This window comes from Bremia lactucae, linkage group LG1, assembly GCF_004359215.1.
Source record: "Bremia lactucae strain SF5 linkage group LG1, whole genome shotgun sequence".
Classification (NCBI taxonomy): Eukaryota; Oomycota; class Peronosporomycetes; order Peronosporales; family Peronosporaceae; genus Bremia; species Bremia lactucae.
Window position 1 is genome coordinate 442,811 of NC_090610.1, and position 1,422 is coordinate 444,232.

Sequence of the window (1,422 nt, forward strand, 5' to 3'; positions counted from 1 at the left end):
GCAGAGACCGATTACCTAATAAAACTCAACCAAGACAAGCGTAACCAACATATACCGAGCAATTATGCCCTTATGCCCCGAATGTCAATACAATTGTGCACATATATGCTGAGAAATTCGTGTGATATTAAGTTTCGCAATTTGTTTTAGCCAGATAAATTAACCGGAATGGTTGAAAATATTGCGACACTACTGTGTGAACTACATAAAACATGGCTTGTCAAAGCCGCTAATTTCTTAAATTGGCCCTTAACGATTCTTTTTTAAATTAAAAGAATACAATTGGAGCTTAATATAGACTATTACTGTTACTTGTTCTTCTTGTTCTCCAACTCTGAAGAATGCTCTCCTCGGATCTTGTGGACTTGGGATCCACCTGACAATAGCTTTCGTGCAATCATATAAAACCAAACATATTGTAGTACAAAGTAGGGCGAGCAGCCCAATATGTACAGTGGCTGACACTGTGTGGCCACCCTTGGGATAATATAGACCGTATTAAAAACAATCCGTGAGAAGAAGAAGGAGATAGCGAACATGGCCCCTGCTACTCGGCTGTCCGTGAGCCGGAACCAATTATAAAACCCAGTGCTCACCTCATTCGTCTGCATCCAGACGTACGCATTACCAAATGATGCATCACACACGGTTGCCTCGTTCTTGAACAGTACGATACCCCAGTAGAGACCCAAGATATGATGGCCGTAGTCCATGAGTCGCGATTGGCGTAGCGAAAGAATGTTCCGCGGTCCATCCGAATGCACCATCACAAACAGGTCGACAAGAAAATAGGAAAGTGATATGGCTACCGAAAGGGTCGTATCCAGCCCGAAGTAGAGCGTAATTGTCGAAGCAAGCGTGGACAAGACGCCATGAGTCGCGTTCAGTGTGATGATGTGACTCGTTTTATTGCGGCCCAGGAATCCTGTTGATACGACGTATAGTATAAAAGTCCACAACACAACGCCACTCGCAGCCGCAGCCGCTAAGCTGGATGCGCGCGACGTCCCTACCGTTGGCGTCACTTCATAAGCCATCTAATCTGTGAAAAGGACGATACTAATACAGAAAAAAGTGCTTACGTAATCATATATATTTTAGGCAAATTTGCTGTAGTAATGTTTGGCCGATTGTGCTGGTATTTTTTTAATTTGCAGATGGTCATCTCAAGACAAAGTTATGACTCCCATTCTTTTATCCTTTTTTGCACTTGTTCGCAAGGTATGCTGGATAACATCTGCTACCACAATATTACGGGGCACCCTTTCCTAGTACTGATAACAGTACTATTCAACCTATACTGATTACAGTTAAGGTGGGGTGCCTCGACTACTTCACGTACAGGAAGGTTTTAAGTAGCTGAGAAGTCTTAGATACTAAAGGTTAATTCTAAGGCTTTAGAATAGAGGAAAAGTTAAACTG

General features: G+C 42.7%; 1 protein-coding gene across 1 annotated transcript; it reads right to left on the minus strand.

The window, feature by feature from the left end:
* Positions 1-308: 308 nt before the first annotated feature.
* Positions 309-1,037, minus strand: CCR75_006156 (uncharacterized protein; the record flags this gene model as incomplete). The annotated part of the gene is made up of 1 exon (XM_067964227.1): positions 309-1,037. One exon carries the CDS (start codon positions 1,035-1,037, stop codon positions 309-311), a length of 729 nt encoding a protein of 242 aa, XP_067822466.1.
* Between the last annotated feature and the right edge of the window lie 385 nt (positions 1,038-1,422).